At 37.2% G+C, this 17,711-nt stretch overlaps 1 protein-coding gene across 1 annotated transcript in view; it reads left to right on the forward strand.

Annotated features, from left to right (window-relative positions):
* ASB7 (ankyrin repeat and SOCS box containing 7) overlaps nucleotides 1-17,711 on the forward strand; it is a 31,531-nt gene that overhangs the window by 4,191 nt on the left and 9,629 nt on the right. The window contains exons 3-5 of the mRNA XM_074917539.1: nucleotides 2,307-2,405; nucleotides 5,600-5,860; nucleotides 12,848-13,453. Coding sequence (XP_074773640.1) covers nucleotides 5,650-5,860; nucleotides 12,848-13,453 — 817 coding nt within the window. The 5' untranslated portion in view covers nucleotides 2,307-2,405; nucleotides 5,600-5,649. The remainder of the gene's footprint in view (nucleotides 1-2,306; nucleotides 2,406-5,599; nucleotides 5,861-12,847; nucleotides 13,454-17,711) is intronic.

Consider the following 17,711-nt stretch of genomic DNA (forward strand, 5'->3'; position numbering starts at 1 on the left):
TGATTTGAGAACACAAATAACAACACAATTGTTTGCCTTGAAGAGCTCCTGAAATAGGAGGCTGAGCGACATATGAAGATGATAGTCGCATTTAGTTTCTTTGTCAAACACATTGACCATTTTTAAAATGCCATTTGAGTGAGAACACATTTAGCTTGTTTGAGTTTTGAAATGGGTGGGAGAAGTGGGTTGTGAGAAGAATGAATGCCAATGTGCTTATCCTTATTCCACAGGGCTTTCTTTTTTATGTTTGTTTATTTGATTTAAATGCCTTGGAATACTTCAACCACAGACAGCTAGAATCTACACTGATTAGGTCTATGCTAGATATTAAATGTCGTGTAATGGTACACTTTCCTTGTTGTATAGAATTAGGCTAACATCAGTAGATGATGGTCCTTATCTGCTTTTGGATGTGTCATCTTAGGGTTTAGGAATCACTATCTGTTAGGCCATTTGAATGAGCAAAATATTGTATTATCAGGTCTTGCTTTTAATACCAACCTTGAACTTCCTCTAGTGTGTGTGTGTATATATATATATATACATACATTGGAATTAATCTTCCACATGATGTTTGCAGTGACTTTAATGAAGTGACACATCGATGTAGAAAAGTCTTAAGATCTCTTTGACAACATGAGATGTTATCAATAGATAATGAAGAGGCTTGTTTTATTTTTTTAGTGTGCCACTTCTACTACAATTATTAGTATTTTAAGCAAACTTTAAGTCATTGAGTAAGTGAGCTTTACTTTCACTAAATATGACTTCTTTTTATTAAAGTTGCAGATCTTACTCTTGCCATATGCAGCTAATTTTCCTTTGGGGGGAAAAAGCTTGTTACTTTTTTAGTGGAGCAATCTGTTACCTTGTCTGTAGTCTGTGAAGTCAGTGCAATTCTAATTTGCATCAGCTAATAAAAAATGTGTGGGTTTTAAAGTGAAAATCATGCAAAAAAAAAAAAAGTGAACTAACGACTGATCATCTATGCAAAAAAACAAGGCTAGAAATGTGATCAAATTAGGTCATGGCAGTGCAATTTTGTGCACGGCTGTGAGCATATCTGCAGACCTTGTATGTTTTATCTTGGGAAGCGAAGCTCTTGGAAAATGTGCATAAGAGGGATGAAGAGAGCTTTTTTTTTTTTCATCCTCCTCTTCTGAGCTATCATCAGGAAAGCAAGATTTTATGTTGCATTAAGTGACAGAAATTTTAAGCTAAAAGCTGCGCAGTTCACATAATTTTTCTGGTTCAACTCATTTGCAGAAGAAACGAGTCACAGTTGGTTTTGTGTGATCTGCTATACAATGAAGTAATTAATGCTTTTATTATTTATTATATTATTCCAGTGCTCACACATGATAAGGGGTCCTGTTGCGAGAAGCTTGCAGCCAAAGTGAATGAGGAGTCAGATAGAGTTGTACAAAGAATTAATGAAATAACATGATGAGTGCGGACTGTGAGAAATGGTCAAATGCTGGGACTGATCCTGTTAACTGCAGTTGGCAGGGAAGGAAGATAAGGAGGGCTAGTCTAAAGGAGGAAACTGGATAGAGATCATAATTGGCGTTCTGTAACTTTTGATACCGAAATAATAGTTTTTATGTATGAAGAAAAGGGTGTATTGCTTCTATTGTGGAGGTATCTTTACCTGTGTGTGAAACGCAGCGTGTGTTAGCCTTACCCATCACATGAGGGAGAGATGACTATCTGGTGGCACTAGAAGTCCAGTTGAAGGACAGGGAAATCAATGCTCTATGTTGTCAGGGTTTAGTCTTTAGACAGGGAAGCATAGATGGGATAAAGTTTTAAAAAACAAAAACAAACCACACAAAAAACCCAAACAAAAAAACCCCACAGAAATGGGTTGTGAGGAACTAAATGCATCCTGAAGGTTTTTCCTGGCATCTCACTCCCACAGGGAGATGTTGAGCAATCAGGCAGAAATACCTGCTGTAACCTTTGCATCCGTTCTTGTTCCATGGCAAGAGCAGGCATATGTAATCCTTAGAGAAGAGTTTAGACCATTTCTTGAAGATTTACTCCAGAGAGGAAACACATACCTCATTTCTCTTGTCTTCCATAAGATATCCTCTGTAGCCTTTTCCCCATTTGGCAGAAGCTAACTCTCCCCAGCTCAACCTCTGGAGGACCATCTGATAATGAAAAAACCCACACTTCAGGGCCTTTTCTGGCATAACTTCATTAAAATGTAGCATTCTAGCACAGGTACAAAGTAAAAGTAAGTAAACCTCTTCCTTTTACTCTTTGCAGCTAATAAGGAATATCATTTTTTTTTAAAGGGGTAGCAGTTTGTTTGACACACATGGGCACACAAGATTATGAACAGTGAAGACAATGAAGAGTGGGACATCCGTCAAAGAGTAACAACCTCTTATAAGGTAATTCAGGAACACATTGAGTTCATCCTGCGGTACTTGCTAAATCAATTAAGTAGCTGTTGTCCTCCGCTTTCATGGCACTATACAATCATTATAACCAGGAATGTATAGGTACGTTTTTTACCCCCTCTACTTCGTTTCATTTTTTCACTTGCATGGAGAAAGCCAATATGTAGCAATCCAAGTGGATACTGTGTTCTGAATGAGATTGATTACAGTTGCAAAACATGAAATATTAAATGCCAAATGGCTAATGACTTCCAATAGTCCTCCTTTCCTTCTCCAAAGATTGATGCTGTAAATGGGGACTTGTAAACAGGACTTTTAAACAACCTATGGAGCAGAAGTGAAAATGTCTTCAAAGCCGGTGTGTACCTAGAACTATTCTGAAACCTTTAATGTTACAGTTAAGTATTCTTGTAATTTGAATTTCATTGCTTGCCATAGGGGTGAGATAGAAGAGTAGATATTTACAGAAACTGCGCAAGTGATAAAAGGAGCTGCTTGTGCCTGACTTTGTCTTCTGCTTTGTATGTTTTAGTACTTATGTACTTTAGTACTAGCTAATTTGAATAAGCTCTGCTAGTCACATGCAACATATGGGGCCGGTGCCAACTTTTTATAATGCTGCATTACAAATATACCCACCAGCTGAGAAGTGTGATATAAAGAGCTTTGCTTTTTCTTAACCAACTGTCTTCGTAGATAGTTGCAGGGGGGATACTGCTGGCCCCTTAAATGAGAAATCCCATTTCACTTCATCTGGTTAGTCATCCCATCTCTTTCTGTAGCATTTTGAGCAACTAGTTTGACCTTAATTTTCAGGATCACATAAGGTCTTGCAAGTATTAGTCCTTTACAAGAAGGGACTGTCAAGATGGCAGTAGAAAGTTTTGTTTATATTAACTTTTGGTCAGATATTCTCAGTCTGAGAGAAGAGTTTTCATATCTTTTTCATATCTTGGTTTTGTACATGTTCAGAACATAGGCCTAAAGGAGCATGCTCTGATTTTTTGGTTTTTTTTGAAGGATCCCCCCCGACTTATTATCAGTTAGATTCTGCTATCAGCTTTCACTTGTCAATCTGAAGAAAGATCTTGTTCTTGTAGTTGGAATTCCATTAACAGTACTATTAGTGGTGTCATCCAGAATGAAGCCAAGCTCAGTGTCTTATAGGTGAGCATGTTCTGAAGTGCTAATTGGAGTTTAGAAAAGAGCTTAGTAAAAGCTTATTAGAGTCAATAGAAATACTTCCATTGTCATCAGATTAACCAAATTTGATTTTTGGAATATGCTGCGAAAGCTGAACTATTGAGTTAGCAGTTGCTGGTTTGCAAATCCCCCTTCCTTCCAGTGTCAGATAATGGAGTTCATACTATAAAACAAAACAAAGCCAGTACCTAAGCCATGTAAAACTTATTGAGCTAAAAAGTCTTCTTTCATAACTGCATGCTGAAATGGTAATTGTTGCCATACATGGTAAGTTGAAGCATTTATAAATGTCAAAGACAGACGTTTGCTATATGTCACTTCCATATTTGCACTGTAAGTAGGGTCATTGTAGCTACCTGTTAATTATGAGTTTATATCTCTTCAAGAAGCAGATAAATAACTTCTTTGCAATGGGCACAACTAGGTTATAGAGGGGTGAATAGATAGCTATGTCTTTATCTGGAACGATGGCAGTGATTGATGTTTTCACTTTTCTCTTGTCTGGATCACAGGAAAATAAGTGCCCAGTGGGATATGGGAAGTTGATTGCAATGTCTTTTGAATGACCTGTGAATCATGAGGATCTGGAAATCCTTAGGGTATTTACGTAGAAGGTTCAGGTGATGATGTGGGTTGACATCCTAAGGAAACAGTTGCTGTAAATTTTAAATTTTGCTTAAAATTTGTTTTCATCTTTAGAACTTTTCCTTGTACTTAAATCTTGATTAACTTTATGGGAGTTTAAATACATTTTTCTTTATCTTCTAGTGCCGTGTTAATATCCATTGTAACAGTTTTCGAACATTTTCTGGGACTCCTATTGCTCAGCATTACCCTTCTCATACCCTGCTTTCATTCTCTTTCTTCTGATACTCCTTTCAATTCTAGGAACACCTGTTAGTGGGATATGATACACAATGTATGTGAAAATGTAAACACTTAACAGACTTTGTGTACTGTGGAAGAATCCCTAAATACCAGGTTTTTTTTTTTCTTGTTCCCAGCCGAGTAGCAAGTAGCACTGCAGATGAGTACTTTTCAAACAGAAAACAGAGCATGGAGTGTAGTACTTCTTTCTTTCCCAATGTATGCTTTATGTAGGCTCTACAATGGCTATTTTTAGATAGCCTTTTGGCCCAGCTCTCTCATATACTGTATCAAGGTAATTATTGATTTGTTCTGGTATATGTTCTCATGGTGTTTGATAGGGTTATATTAACTGTACTTAGGTGTTTTCAGGTCTTGTATTATCTTTGTGTTTGATTTTTGGAATATAGAGGTTCTTTGCAGTCTTTATGTACTAATAAAGAAGCCCACAAGACAGTAGACTCTAATTTTTTTTTTAAAAAGGAAGAAAAAGTACAAAGAAATTTAAGTTTTCAGTTTGAACATTAGTGTTACTGATGTTCATGTGCAGTAGGTCGCAGGAAAAGATTATACTAGTAAGACAAAAATGTTTTCACTGAAGCTTAGACATGATATATTTCTAAAAAAAAAATCAACCAAACAACAAAAAAAACCAACCACCAACCAGAATATCCTAGTTGGGTTGCTCTAGCAATGCCATGCTGTTTCCTGCAATGGTTTAGATCATCTGTTTAATCAGTATCTCTGGAGTTAGTGATGGTAACCATGTTGTGATTTTTTTCTTTTTTAAATGAATGTTGGGTTCTGGAGATTCTTCATTTTGCTTATTGCTGAGGTGCTTTAATTGTGGACTGTTGTTTGATGTTGTTACTTCTGAAGAAAATGTTTACTATTTATAATGTGTAAGTGTCCTTTCGCAGTTCAGTGATGTGAACCATGTGCTATGATTTTTGCTAGCAACAGTGAGATTGGGCTTTATCCTGTGTATAAGATGACTTTGCTCTGCATATAGAGAATAAATCTTAGCATTGCTTTTCATTAGTACTGACTTATTTTTCTAGATACAGCTTTCCTGGTCCCAATCCTAATTTATTCATGCTTTGTATTGATCCAAGGTGGCTAGTGTGACCTCATGACGCTTCTGTAAAAGCCAGATTCAGCTAGGATGTTACACCATCACTGTCGGAGAAACCCTGAACTACAGGAAGAGTTGCAGATTCAGGCTGCAGTTGCTGCTGGCGATGTTCACACCGTGCGCAAGATGCTGGAGCAAGGATATTCTCCAAATGGTCGAGATGCCAATGGCTGGACCTTGCTTCATTTCTCTGCAGCAAGAGGGAAAGAGAGATGTGTCCGTGTTTTCCTTGAACATGGAGGTGAGCTGCCTGAAGAGAAAAGTCTTTATACCCATCTCACATCTTTCTATCCCAATTTTCATCGTAGGGCTTTCCAGCATTGGTTATGTATCAGACTACTTCTGGAGTTTTTTTCTTTGGTTATTTTTTTTTTTATTCCTTTGAAGTAGTACTTTATCTCTGTTTACTTCTGATGCATACTCTGTGAATGAGGTAATGGATTAGCTTTTTAATACCTTTTTTTTTTTTTCCAGAATTGCCTAGGAATTGTTAAAAGAATGAATAAGCATTATTAAAATAAGGCAGAAGGACTCATTATAAAATTAAATGCACTCACAGCACTCACTATAGGCTTTTCTTCTCTGTTAGGGGGTATTATTAGAGGAAGGCAGGCCCTTGAATTGAAATCCTAGGGAAGTTTGTTTCATAATTCTCAGCAAGTTAACAAGTCGCATTAAAGACTAAGTTTCCGTATGGGCTTTAACAGAGTCTGCTGAACTTTATGAAAGCAGCACTCTCTGTGCAAGGACTGTAGTGTTAGCTAGTCCGGTTGAGTTTACACCTCTCCTGCATCCATCTGTAGTGAAGCTTTATTTCTAGAACTGATTGAATTTTGTTGGTTTAAGTGATATATTCATTTGGGCTGTGATGATTACCCCTCAAATGATACAGTCAGAATTTCTTTTTGCTGTATCTTCTTTCAAATCCACCTAAAGTTTTAGAAATGGATAGTCCTAATCTTTCAATGTGATACTGGAAAGGAAAAATAAAGATCAGTAGATCTCTCCACATTCTGATTTAGTGCTCTTAAAAACAGCATCCTCTATTCTAGCACTGTTCTTATCAGATGAATTATGAACTAAGATGTTTTCAGTCCCAAGAAAACTGAAATTATCTTTTTGATGCTTTATGTATCTGAGGCCATATGGGCCCCTTATGTGTGTCGCAGTATTTGTCAGATATATGGATCATCCTTAAAACTGAATGGCATTAATAGGCTGTGGTATTTGCACAATTAGTGGTACGTTCCTTAAGAGCGGTAGTGAAATACAACCTGAACAACTGGACTTTGTTTATGTATCTACTACAGATTCTAACCATATAATATTGGCAAACCTTCGTGTCCTTATTGGAAAGGAGGGAAAAGCTACTAAATTGCACTAATAAATAACTTTAAATTCTACTTTTAGAATGTAATACATGTCAATAATCTCAAGCCTTCAGTTTGATAATTCAAAATTTTTAGGCTATAAGTCTCAAAATATGTTGGCTTTAGCTCTGTAAACTTGAAGATGATCTGAAAAAAAAAAAAAGCCCTTATCTATTCCTATGTATTATCATTGTATTAGGTTTTGATATTAAATAGCTGCTGATGCAGTATTCTGTTTTTATTTTTGTTGTTACTCTTTCCTATACAAAGTATCAGCTGAATCTGATGCCTGTGAAAACTGCCTGTAATGAAACACCCTTGTTCTGGAAGCAGTATAGCATTTAATCACCAGGTCTAGAAAGTTGAGTAACAAATAGTGTGAGGGTTAGTCATCTACGGCAGCTTTCCTGTAGCTGAGCCTCTCTTCAGAAAATTGGCACTGTTTTGTGCCTTGCCTTGTTTTCCCTCAAAACAGAGGCATAAAAGATAATGAGTATTTAAAACATCATAATGTCACAAATGAGCTATTAAGCAGTGAATGAGCTGACTCTTAAAGGCCGAGTTAATCATGCCTGCCTCATTAGTGAGAGGTTTGTGTCTACCTTTCTTCACACAGTCTCCACCTTTCTCTCTCTCAACATGTATTATTTTGATGTTGGCACTTAATCTCCGTGGATCAAAATGATATTGGGGTGACGGAAAGTCATTTCCTGGTGTGAATCTTATGGTAAACAGAGTATTAAACTGACTATATATATTAGTAATAAAGAAGAGAGTGAGAGGGAATGGATGGAGTTCTGGAGGAAAGACGAAACTGAGGTGTTAGTGAGAAGGAAGGGGCAAACCGGTGATAGTTGTGGCTGTCTGGAGGGATGATGAAGCTCAACAGAGTTGGAAATATTTTCATAGTACAGGAATGAGAAAACCACACTGGGCTGTTGCTGAGGCTAGAGTTCTGTGGCTCAGATCTGAGATGCTGGAAGATGACTGACGTAGTCTTGCATGCTAGTGGGATGGAGATGGAGTTTGGCTAATAGAGGCTGAGAAGGAATCTGGTCACTGACCTGGAAATAAAAGGTAGCTTGTTATGGGAGTCATGACCTGGCCGCCTCCTGCTTTTGCTTTTTTTCTTCTCTTCCATTATTGCTCACCAGCAAAGAAAAGAGCCAGAGGACAGCCTTGTGCATGCAGATTGGCTGATTTGAGTGGAGGTGGTGGAACAGGAGGAAGCTTTTTATTATCTGCTGAGCAAGGAAACACAGATAGATGGGGAAAATGCATGAAAAAACCCCAGTCCAGACTAAAGGGTGAATCCAGCAGAAATACCAGCTAGATGCAGAGGTAATAGGACCAATAATAAATATTCTTTAGCAAGTGATGAAATGCACAAAGCTGATCAGAACTGTGGAGAAACTAGTTCTCATGAAAAATAGTGAATTGGACTTTCTTAGTTTATTTGTCTCATTTTAATAAAGTGAAGATTCTACAAAGCCAGCTCTTCCCATCTATAGAAACAATCTAGAATCACAAAGCTCAACAGGAAAGCAACACAAATAGGGAGTGTAGTTTTCAGTAACCTTGGATTTTTGTATAACAAGCCTTTTTGTTCTCCTTTAGCGTACTTTATTTATTTTCAAAATTACATATTGAGACAGACAATCCAGTGCTGAACCAGAGCTATGTTTTATTAATACCCAACCACCACTGTTAACTTTGAAAGTGTGTAGTTGTTAGCTGTCCCTTGGCAATACCTTCTCAATACTAATTGAGCAGGACAGCTTCTGGTTATTCATATTAAAGTGAAGAAATGATTCACTAAAGCTCTTAGAAATGGAAGAGTAACAGAAAGAAGTAGCCAAACAGGCATATTTATTTATTTTTAGTCTTGGCTGCAAGGTAACTAAATTTTAGTAAGGTTACACAGAATCTGGGAGCAACTGGAGAATGCCAAATGCTCACCCTGCTAAACTAGCTCATAAAGTGTCTCTGAGCACAGTAGTGCTTTCTTTCCTGGAGGTCTTCTCTATCAGTGTTGTCCTATGAAATTCAAAACAGAAGCTATAGGTAGCCATGTTTCTAAACCTTGCAGTCAGAATGAAGCCCTAGTTGGGGGAAATAACCTTGAAACAATAGAAGTACTTTAAGAAGCCAGAAGAATTGCTCTCTTGGCTTCCCAAATTAGACTGCGATAGTCATCTAATGAAGGAGTCAAGAAAGAAGGGAAACGGTCCCACTGAGCTATAAATTGAAACTCTAAAATATTTTACTCTTGTTTAGGAATCAATATGTCCTCCAGATTACAGTATCAGAAAAGAGTTTCATTTACAGTAGAGTTTAAATGTCTAACTTAGGTGCCCATCTTTAACATGAAATAAAATAATCTGTGTATCATTCAGTGTTGCAAATTTTCAATCTCAAGTGAGTTTGATTGTGGTAATTTGTTACCCTTGATAAGCAGTTCAAGGTTTGTGCCATTGTATTTTGCCTTATATTTAAGAACATTAGAAGTGACCAAACGCAGCTGTTCACGTTTCTAGATTCTGCTCTCTGCAAATTAATGGGAGGGTTGAAATAATTGTTTGACAATCGGGATTGAAGCAAGATAAAGAAATGCTAGCAAGTGCTGGCTTAATCCCTTCCTAGTGAAATACGCTTGTACCGGCTACATTTTTGTACCCCTCTGCAGATTCTGAAAGGTAAGCAGAGAATCATCCCCAATTCCTTTCTACCTTGTTTGTCTTCCAGGGGATTTAGTTACCTTACAGCATGATACCAGTACTGAAGCCTTTTAAAAAAACCCCAAAAAACCAGACACCCCACCCCCCCCCAACAACCCAGGTTCTTAAGGCAACATGAGCTATGTAGCGTTGTTTTTGCTAACACAGGGTCTGAACGAATGGAAATTGCAACATAATGCAGGTCCAACTTCTGCTGAAAGTCCTTGTGAAGTTCAAAAGCTTTCCAGGAGATGGCAGCAAAACATTCACTGAATAGCAATAGACGTTTTGGTCTTGTTAAAATTGTTTCCCTAATCAAGGGGGAGACTGGTACTGTTAACTCACTAGAAGCCCATAATCTGAACAGGAATTACAATATCATGAGGTTTTGCTACCGGGTTTACTTTTGGAAGATTAGTTGTTTGTGGTGGTTGGTTGCTCAACTTTTTTTTCTGTTCTTGTTGAGACACTCCTGACATGATGTAGTTTGGGGGGTTTTGTGCCACTTTAGTGATCAAAAGCCGTAAAATTTTGGGAGTAGGGAGGTTACAGAAAGGTACTTATAACAACAGATAAAGGACATCCTTATGTTGCACATAAATTGTTGGGTTTGGGTTACAACAATTTATATAAAAATGTATATACATGCACACACAAAAGTTGGGACATACTTGATTGAATTTGGAAATAGCATAGACTAAACAGGCCAGTGGCAGTATTCTGCATCTCAGATGGAGGTAGACATGATTGGCTTGAATACCTTATGCAGCATAGGAGAGAGAAGGCACAACATGAATTTTTTATTTTTTATTTAAACTTTTATTTTTGGAAAATAGCCCTGCCTGCTCTGTCTCTTTTCCATTATGTCCATCTTTCTCCCTAATTCTGCCTCTCAGAATGTCTCATCCCTCTGCATCTTAATTCTCATGCTTATGCTACTCATTTTATTTATCACCAGTTAGGAGATAATCCAGGATAGTCTGAGCAGTGTGAAGAAAGAGACCCTGCGAGCAGCAAACATCACTTTGAAATAGTATCTTTGTCTTTAATGACTCTGTGGGCTGTACCGATTCTTTGCTATATTTTGGACATCATTGTAGTGCAGGTTAGGAACCACCTATTCAGTCATTGACTTCATTTTCCTGCCAACCAGAGGGTGCTTTACCTCAGGTTAGTATAACTTTACAGAGCGCTGAAACTTCTGCTTTTCACAGAAGACTAGAAGGGCTATCACTGCTAAGGGTCTAAATTTTCCTTAATCTTTCTTTTGTTATTTCTAGGTTCCTATTCTATACACCAGAGGCAGTTCTCACATTTTATTTTTCTGTGTAGTCAGGCTGCATTAGTTTGTACATTGGATTTTTGGGGTTTTTTTGTTTGTTTTCCTCCCCTCAGTCTTCACTTTACATTTTTAAAAATCCTTAAAGTTCCTGGATTATCTTTGCAGCTGTATTCTGTACTTGCCAGTCCTTTTATTTTGGTATGATGCCTTACCTCGATGTGTTATCTGGACATGATTGCAGTAGGTCTATATTGGGATGCTTATTCCTGTTGCTTTGTGTTAGCACCTTTGTGTGCTCAGACTAAACTAGCTTGCAATTTATATCGTATTGTGAACTTAACTTACAGCAGGTCTGAATTTTGAGATGCAGATTGGCCTCTCCCACACTTTTCCCCTCTTCTGAGTGTGATGGCAACTGAGCAGAAAACTCTGCCCTCTCTACATGGTACAGGAGAGCAAGTGTTCCTCCTGAGCAGTGTGTGTGAGTGTAGGGTGTTCATAGCCTTCAGCCAAGTTTGTTTTAAACCTGCATGGTCACAATGTCCTATGCCTCCCCTCCCACCCCCCAACCACCCCAACCACTGCTACTTTCCCTCTGAACACAGTATGTATAGATGAGGAAAAGGCAAAGAATTGTGTGCCAGGATGCAAGGACAGGGTGGAAAGTGGACAGACACCCTTATGCCTGTCTGCTTTTACAGGTAGTGTGCTTTGTGTACCTGTGTTGTATGACTGGAGAGCAGACAACGCCACAAGCGGTGCTGAAGGACGGACCTCAGCACTTGTTTCAGTAGACACATGGGAATATCGAAAACATGTCAGCTTCAGTCTAGGATCTCGTGCTGATGGTATCTCTACCAGCTAGGAGTCTTAGGAAAGTGCCTCAAACTTCTGAACCATAGTTTGTACCATATAGCATCCGACAGGCAGCATTTATGGATGGTGGAAGGAGAAGCCTCACAGCCTGGTTTATTTTCTAGCTGAGAAATGGTAACAAGGCAGGCACCTTTCCTTCAGTAATTAATTTAGTATGTGGGAATAGTCACTTGCTTTACAAGTTTGGGTGTCTTGAGGAAATTAAATTAAGCAAACTTATTTTATTAATTTAATTTTTAAATTCATAAATCAGACTGAGTTTCTGTGTTGTGTCGGAGGGGGGGAAAAAATTCTGTGTAATCACTTGTATTCTGCACTAGCGTTTTTCCTGGCTCCTTCCAAAAGTGAATGCTTACATTCTTGTAAAATCTTAAATTTTTGTAAAACTATAAATTCAGAACAGATTCATCATCTATAAAAACAGATTTTATCAAGATAATCTAAAATAACATATATCCTACATGCTTTGGAAATCCTGCAGACCACAGAGAAACATTTTACCTAATACAGTATTACACCCTAAAAACAATACAGTGCTGCCAGACCACAAAACATCCGCAATTTGGGACAGCAGATGTTTCTACACATGCTTCTTTTTAAGACCAAGAAGCAACACAAGGGAAAATAAAGAAGTTGAACATTGAGAAAGAAATGTAATATTGTAGAGCTGGAGGAAAACTGGATGGACAGAGAGATTTGAGTAATTAGCCTAAGAGTGCTAGGAAGATGTGGAAAACGATTTGTCAAATGGAAACATATGTATATGAAAGAAAGTCTTTTTTGTGTAACCCTTTTTTAAAAACGTAATTTAACTTTTTCTTAAAAATAGCTTGTTCATGAAAGCAAGAATTGGTTTGAAGTACAAAAAAATCCTGTCATGCTATGCCTGAGAAGACTAACATTCAACCATTTGATTATTTTTTTTGCAGCACTGGATTACTGTAATGCCTTCTAATTATTTTTTAATTTTATTTTAACTTCAGCTGATCCCACAGTTAAGGACTTAATTGGAGGCTTCACTGCTCTGCATTATGCAGCCATGCATGGCCGAGCGAGGATTGCACGCTTGATGTTGGAATCTGAATATAGAAGTGACATTATTAATGCAAAAAGCAACGATGGTTGGACTCCCCTCCATGTAGCAGCCCACTATGGCAGAGACTCATTTGTCAGACTCCTGTTGGAGTTCAAGGCTGAGGTTGATCCGCTCAGTGATAAAGGTACTACACCGCTTCAGCTGGCCATTATCCGAGAGAGGTCAAGCTGTGTGAAAATCCTTCTGGATCACAATGCCAACATCGACATTCAAAATGGTTTCCTGTTACGATACGCTGTGATCAAAAGCAATCACTCTTACTGCCGAATGTTCCTTCAGAGAGGGGCGGATACAAACTTGGGTCGCTTGGAAGATGGACAGACACCCTTACACTTGTCTGCTCTTAGAGATGATGTGCTTTGTGCACAGATGTTGTATAATTACGGAGCAGACACTAACACAAGGAACTATGAAGGACAGACCCCACTGGCTGTTTCAATAAGTATTTCTGGAAGTAGCCGACCCTGTCTGGATTTCTTACAAGAAGTGACAAGTATGTATGTAAGAGAAGTTAATCACAGGACACAGTGTCCACTAAAAGCCTTCTTTGAATTTAGCCCCAGAAAAAAATGCTTCCTCTCTGCCCCTTGATGCTATTTAAATGCACTAGAAAGTTTCTGGGAAGGTGAAGGGATTGTGATACTGAGAATCTCTTACTCTGCAAAGGTGCTAATGTTAAGTATATTTTATTTAAATTAGTTTTGTTTAAATATCTACAGGAAGCATTAATTTTTAAAAAGTGAACTGTAAAATCACATTTTATTAATGGCCTTAGCACATAAGATGTTTGGGAGTTTGGGGTTTGTTTTGGGGTTTTTTTTATGCCTCTTGCTTTTTTTTAAATCATGCAAATACTCTGCAGTTGCTGGCTTTTTCATCTGGTGCTACAACCAGGGCAGAAAAGAGCTTTTGCCGCTTTGTGTTCTCCAACATTCTCTCTCCCTCTCTCCCCTTCACCAGACAACAAAATGGATTTATTCGTGCAACTTGAAGGGGTTTCATGTGCTGTGGAGCTTTGATGTTATTTTGTTGATGTCTTTGAAAGAGATTTTAACTCATCATGACTTCTGGTATTTAGAAAGAGTATTAGGCTCCTAATATTCTGGTCACTTTTGGTTATCAGTTTTTGGTGTACTAAGTCTACTGAAAGTTTCTCTTCCTCTCTCCACATGGAATGCTATAATAGTGTTTCATAGTTATAGTGTTGCCCAAAACATTTGGGAATTGCTGTTTAGCAGTTAGCAAGAGTTTGCTAATTCAAACAAGTTAAGATGGCCCAATAAATTATCATCCTAAATAGGATGATCTTTGCACTACAGAAAATGGGGTATTTCACATATTCTTTTTTCCCCTACAGTTCATTTTATTTTTTTGGATATGGTAGTTTTTAATGAGAATTAAACACTCTATATACTCTGCAAAGAAACTGAAATTCAGTGTGGGCTGGAGGTGAATCAGCTAAGATCTGTTGTCAGTAGCTGAGACAAGCATTTGGAAATTCTTTTTTATCTTTCTGATTGGTAGTGTTATTTTTGTTTTTATCTGAAATATGAAGAGAAATTTTGGAAAGGTGGAAGTTGATAGTAAGAAATACAAGCAACTAATAGATTTTGTTCTAATTTGCCCCTTCTTACTCAAATGCATTTCTTTCTAGTTTCCTTTTTGTGAGTCTCTCACTATATAGTAGCACCATCAGGGTTATTAGTAGATGATATAATATCCAGACTTGCAGTTCTTCAGTCTTTGGACATATCAGTAAGCATGAAGTCTTAGACTGCTTCAGTGTTTCCTCAATGTCTAAAGTCTAATTCAGAAAGTTGGAAACTGGTACTGTAACTTACTTTTAGTTTCCATATTCCATACCTTAAGGGTTTAATGTTAAGTGAGAGGTAAATTCTGCTACAAAAAAGTAACTTAAATTTGTGGCCAACGTAACAGTGTTGGAGCTATCGCTGTTTTGTGCTGATGGAGGGAGAACTGGGAAAGCAGGGAGGACTAGTGCTGACAAAAACACTTCAGCTTTGTGGTTCTGAGCAGAATTATTATGAATATGTTTACATCAGATTCTGCCCTTATTATAAATATCCAAACACTGTCTTCCATGGTTTTCGTGAATAATCACTTTAATAATATGTTGTAGGAGAGATGAAATGGATAAAGAGCAAGCTGGGATTTTGGTAGCAGAGTTCCCAATTAGATCGGACTATGTACAGGGAATTGTTGAGATCTCACGCTGTAGCACTGCGGGGAAGAATCTCATTTCTGAGTCTACTTCAATATGTATTTACTAGAAGAAAAATTTACAAACTTTTTACAGAATTGTTCTAGTGGACATCTTCCTGAAATGTTCTCTTGCAGTAGGTAACGGTGACTTGGTCATAGGGTTTAACAGGAATTTCTACATTGTTTATTTGAACATTATACTAAGAGCTTAATATAGGAATCCATAGCTGTAAGTTTTATACGTGCATCTGAAGTTTTGAATAATATATTTGATAATAAAACAGGAACTAGTTTTCACTTTTGCAGTAAACTAAAATTTTTAAGCTTAAAGAATAATATATGTGAATTATGAAAGCTATCAAACCTCTTCAAGTGAAAGCATGCTTCATATAAATGGGATACTATTTAGCAGTCTACATGCAAGATGTAAGTAGCTGGGGTTTTTTTAACACTTGGAAAACATATTTGTGCAGTTTCAATTCTTCAGAAAACATATGTGACTTTCTTTTCGTTTTGGTAGGTATTGTAATCTGTAATAATTGCAGCCGTTAGCCCAGGTCCCCGGTTGTGAATAACAGGCAAGAAACCAAGCTCTCAAAAATACTCAGTATTGGCCCTGAGAGTCTGTAAGAAGATACTGGATTTTGGGTTTTGACCTGGAAGGTCTGATATTCTTCCTGGCTACAGGTAGAGATTCCTTTGCTCCTAGAATAACTCCAAGAGGAAGGAAGTTATTTGGAGTTGTGTCTCAGTATTTTAAGCATGAAGCTGGAAGTTAGGAACAACAAAATTTTTCATCAAGTCTGCCATTGACTTGATGTTTAGACAGTCACTTGTGTGGGTTTTTTCTTTTTTACCCTCTTTTACAGTACAGAAATGAATAAAGTCTCCCTGTGAAAAAACAATATTGAAGATAAAAATTGCTCAGTGATTTTGTTAATCACCTTCCTTTTCCTTATCTGTACTACACTTTCCTAGTCAAAAAAACATTTATTGGCAACCACCATGGTACATGAGATTATCTGATAAAAGAGTTGTTTTGGAAGCACTTCAGTATAATGCTCCAGTTTTATGAGACCTGAACCTGCCTCTTCAGGAGTATTAGTGGGTTAAACTTGGAATATATTAATGCAAAATTAAAATAGACATGCAAATACATAATATCTATGGAGACAGAGATACATATAGTTGGGGTTTTTTGGTAGTGTATATGTCTACAGAATTAACATGTGGAATTAGTCCTGGATGGAATGATTTATGTTGAAGTTGAATGGGATTTGAGAGTATTAAAACTTATAAAGACAATGTTGGAGGCAGGAAAAAAATTGAAGTATTAGAACAATACTTAAAGGTATAAATAAACTTCAAGGTACTAGAAAATCAATTATGATCTCAAAAAGGGGAATGCAAAAAGCTTGACCCCTTTCCCCTCTCCATAGCTCTCATTTAATTTAATCACTGTTCAGATAACGTAGCAGACAAGTCTATAACTTGCTATGCAAGTTGCTTGTCTGTGTCGAGGCAGATAGCTAAGTAAATGGATATGGCCACAGTAGTGTAATGTGGCATGTATGTTAACAGGTATCAAAGAACTAATTTCAGATCTGGAACAAGATCTAAAGGTCACCAAATGAATTAAATGACAAATATGCATCTGCATTCCTTTTAATTTTTCAAAGGACAAATCTTTGGCTTTCACTAGAGAGTGTAATTTTGTGTTTAGATTTATATTGCATTCTAAGTGTGCAGAAAAACTTAAACAAAAGTCCTGTTAAGGAAATCCTTAATACATTCTTTGTCTCCATCCTTCTGTTAAATAAAGATAACTTTTCACTAGGATCTTTTTTTTCCTGGAAAAACATTTTTAAAAGGGTCTCTGCGTAATTTAAACTTTTATGAATACAGAAGTGTCATAGTGAATTAAGTAGATTTCTACATATTTCATTACATGGATAATTGCAAAGGAAACAGTATCTTCGTGTTTATTATGACACAGAAGAACTTTACTGGAATTGCAAGCTTTGACTATTTGCTGCCTTGTGTGCTGCTGGAAATCTTGCACTAACGACTGTTCTCTGTCATCCAGAGTTATACAGGGAACTAGGGTAAGAAGGTTATTTTATAGTTTTCATTTTAGCTGGGTCGGTGATAATCATGATTCAGATGGTATTTGTTTACTTTCTGCAGATTCAGGTACCTATTTGATAAGGACCAGTATAGTTTTTGATCTCTCTGTAAAGACATAGCCCAATTTTTTCTTTTTAGGAGGAAAGTTACCTCTGAAATAATTGTTTAACTCTGAACTCAGAATTGCCTAGTGTGATATTGAAAAATGTGGCTACTAACTCAAGAGTGCAGTTGACTGTTTATATTGAGCAGTTGAATAATTTTTGTTTAGCTATATACAGATTTGTACTTTGGAAGAGTTGTTTGAAGATGCCTGTGGAAAAAAAAATAGTATTTTTAGATCTGGCATGTAAAGTATAGCAACTCCTGACTCCTATTTGCACACCTATGATGTATTATTT

Source organism: Athene noctua, chromosome 13, assembly GCF_965140245.1.
Source record: "Athene noctua chromosome 13, bAthNoc1.hap1.1, whole genome shotgun sequence".
In the NCBI taxonomy this organism is placed as follows: domain Eukaryota; kingdom Metazoa; phylum Chordata; class Aves; order Strigiformes; family Strigidae; genus Athene; species Athene noctua.